Here is a 3,371-nt window from a genome sequence, read left to right on the forward strand (position 1 = left end):
GTCGAGGAAAATCTTTCCCTTATGTGCTAGTCATTATTCCAAAGACTAATAGCCGTCCATGATTTATCTCCTCCGTGTTTATCCTGGGACAGGTTGACGGAGACGCTAGACATGAATATATTCGTCTTTTTGCCACCATTTTTTTTCACTAGATTCCTAGAAAAAATGCCCACCAGCAACCATCATAAAAGCTTTTGGCAACTTGGTTTGGAAGGCAGAGCAAATAAATGAATGCAGCATCAAGTAGGAACTCGCGAACAGTATGACCTAATTAACTCCTTTGTAGAAAAGGCAAGAAAGAATCATAACATGAGCACAATATAAATACAGCAACAAGGAAATAGATATAGTACACAACGGCGAAGCAGCAAGTACCCAATGTGGCAGTAAAATACAAAAGAACCAGTTCAGAAAAAAAAAATGATGCCACCAATGTCTGTAAGAGATCAGAAATAAAAAAAATGAGGAGTACAGACCTTTAAAGCTCTGCCGACTTATTAACTCAAGTAACTCTCGATATGATTCTAGCTGATTTTAAAAAATTCCAGTTTTCTATATCCAAGAGTTTGATCTGTTCAATCTACAAGTCTGTCTACTAATAAAAATTTGCTCTCTTTTTTTCTCATTTTCTAGGAGTAGAGTGCTAAGAATATTTTTCACATTGATGATTGCCCTCGGATCGAAGAGAATTAAACAGACAAAGCAGGAATTTTGTTCAAGATATTGAAATTGAATCAGTAGTAAGCCTTCTGCTTCAGCCACAAGCCTTGGAGAGGCAAACAAGGAAGATGGCCAAGAACACAAAGCAGGAGAGGCCGATGGCCACTCCCAGTACCAGCTTACTTGGCGTGTGGTGGGTTCCGGCACCGCCGCCGCCTTTGTCTCCGCTGTCCTCGTCATTGTCGTCGTCGGAGTAATCCGACGAGTCTGAGCGGTCCACCGGCGGCGACACCGGTAGCCCGTACTTGTCGCAAGGGGCAATCCCCAGGTTTAGCTTGGAGGATAGCAGAGTGTGGTTGTAGCAGAGGTTGCTGTTGCCGCCCACCTTGAAGACCTTGAGCCTCCGCAGGAAGGAGGCGTTGAAGGGAAGGACTCCTTGGAAGTTGTTATTCTCTAAATTTAAGAACTCAAGGGCTTTCATCTCGGATAGGAAACTTGGGACGCTTCCGTTGAAGTGATTCGAGCTGAGATCGAGGTGGACAAGCGCCGAGAGCTGCGACATTGAATCGGGTATGGGGCCGAAAAGCGAATTGTATGCTAAAGTTGCGATTTTTAGCTCTGCGAGGTTGCCGACGGTGTTGGGTAGGGTTCCGGTGAGCGCGTTGGAGCTGAGGTTTAGGATTTCGAGGTAGCCAAGCACGGAGACGGAGCTCGGGACCGGGCCGCTGAGGCGGTTGGCGGAGAGGTCGAGGTGAACGAGGTCGAGGGCGTGCCAAGAGCGGGGAAGGACGCCGGAGAGGTTGGCGGAGGAGATTGTGGCGGAGCGAAGATCGAGCATTTTGGAGAGGATCACGGAGGCTCCGCGTCTGGAGGAGACGGGGACGCCGACGACGGAGAGTTCGGTGAGGTTCTCGAGGCGGGAGAGCCACAGGCCAGTGAGGTGGGAGAGGGAGGCGACGCAGGAGAAAAGGCGGAGGGAAGCGAGGAGGGAGGGCGGAAGGCGCCTCGGGGCAGCGATCGGGCAGTGGAAGAAGGCGAGGGAGCGGAGGGTGGAGAGGGCGCGCAGGGCGGTGGAGGGGATGTCGAGGTCTGGGGAGCAGTTGGCGAGGCGGAGGGAGACGAGGTGGCGGAATGGCGCGTCGTCGTCGCATGCAGTGGCGTTACCGAGTGGAGAGGGGGCAGCGCAGGGGTCGACGGAGATGGGGAAGCCCAAGGACTGAAGAGCCGCGAGCTGGCGGGGGTCGAGGGTGGACCCGCCCGCAACTGCCGCGGCCAGGGAGGCAACGGGGGACAACTGGGAGGCGGCGGGCGGCGGAATCGGGCTGGTGCCACGGCCGCCGCCGGTCCAAACGTATGAAGATAGCAGCGCCAGTAGCAGCGGAAGAGCGGCCGCGCGACGCTCCATTTGAGCGCAGAGTACGAGTGCGAGAGCCGGTGAGGCAGCTAAAAATACTATTTTTCCAAAAAAAAAAAAATGAAATGAATCCGCAAAAATAAATCACAATGGCAATTTTAGAAGAAAAAAAAATATATACTTTTTTTTTTATTGTTGTTTGTTTTCCCTAAAAACAATCCTCTCTTTTAGTACGTAATGTATAACTTTCCAAATTAGCTCGTGGAAAAAGAACATGATTAACAATGATCAATCTCACTCAAAACATTCTAATGGCTACTTAGGCTACTTGCGAGGCATCATAATGAGATGGTTGGTGCTGATATAATGAAACCTTATCTGTCACGAGTAGACTTTGTGGGAATTACTAATTTATCATCCTCCAGAAAAATAAGATATATTAAAAAAAAAAAATCAAAACTTTGTATAGGCATTCTAAATATCTGATTTTAATGTTTATGTATACAGAATTGAAACAAACATATAAGTGAATGATAATGATCAACAGTTATATGAGTTCATCCAATTAAACTAAATTAGTAATTCAAGGGCTAAATAACTTTAAGTCCAAAATAAAGTTATAGTTTTAACCCCTTTGACCAATCTTAATTCTCAACGTTAAAAATTTACATGTGTACCTAAATCAATGTTGAAAAAAAAAATGATAATGACTAAAATAATTTATTACTTTTGATCTGTCTGAGAAGACAGCTATCTGGGATCGTGGATCTGGATTGATGAGAAAAAGATTCTACGCTGTCATGTAAAATCGGAGGTATTAGTGCCAGGTCAGGGAAGAAGTCCTCTGCATTGGCCCTCCGACGTTCAAGGTAGTCTTCGATTCAGGAGGAAAGAGTAATAGCAATGAACAATAGTAGAAAGCATGTAGAAAAATGAAGTCTCGCATATCTCCGCATATAGATAGAGACTCCCTTTTATAATATCACTGTAGCGCTTGTGTACACATCCCAAAGTATATGCACATTTTTCAAAGTTTCCTAGGAAAAGATAAGTCAAAAAGTATCCCTAATATCTTTTCTTAAACGAGCACACAAATCTCTGATGTGACAGGCTAAAAGCTTCTAAAAGACGATTTGCCTGCAGGACATTCTTCGTTGTCAGCGGCACAAACTTTCGAAAAAATCCGATAAGACGTGTATATGTTTCGCTATAGGCCAACCGATGGCCACTCAATCAGGACGTCATTAACTCTGTCGTGTTGAATGGAGCTATCGACCTCTTATACACTCGGCCTTACTATTGTGGAGAGGCGTATTGCGTCCAATCGGACCTAAGGTCCGATCGACAAGGCCAATGG

The 3,371-nt window shown here is 46.2% G+C and overlaps 1 protein-coding gene across 1 annotated transcript; it reads right to left on the bottom strand.

The window, feature by feature from the left end:
• Positions 1 to 281: 281 nt before the first annotated feature.
• On the bottom strand, positions 282 to 2,099 carry LOC121999974 (receptor-like protein 51). The gene has a single exon (XM_042554565.1). It carries the CDS (start codon positions 2,063 to 2,065, stop codon positions 755 to 757), a length of 1,311 nt encoding a protein of 436 aa, XP_042410499.1. The 5' UTR covers positions 2,066 to 2,099; the 3' UTR covers positions 282 to 754.
• Positions 2,100 to 3,371: the final 1,272 nt, after the last annotated feature.

The sequence above is a fragment of the Zingiber officinale genome, chromosome 7A, assembly GCF_018446385.1.
Source record: "Zingiber officinale cultivar Zhangliang chromosome 7A, Zo_v1.1, whole genome shotgun sequence".
Classification (NCBI taxonomy): Eukaryota; Viridiplantae; Streptophyta; class Magnoliopsida; order Zingiberales; family Zingiberaceae; genus Zingiber; species Zingiber officinale.

Excerpts from the sequence above, each read along its gene's own strand:
- LOC121999974 (XM_042554565.1), bottom strand. The coding sequence starts at position 2,065 with ATGGAGCGTCGCGCGGCCGCTCTTCCGCTGCTACTGGCGCTGCTATCT.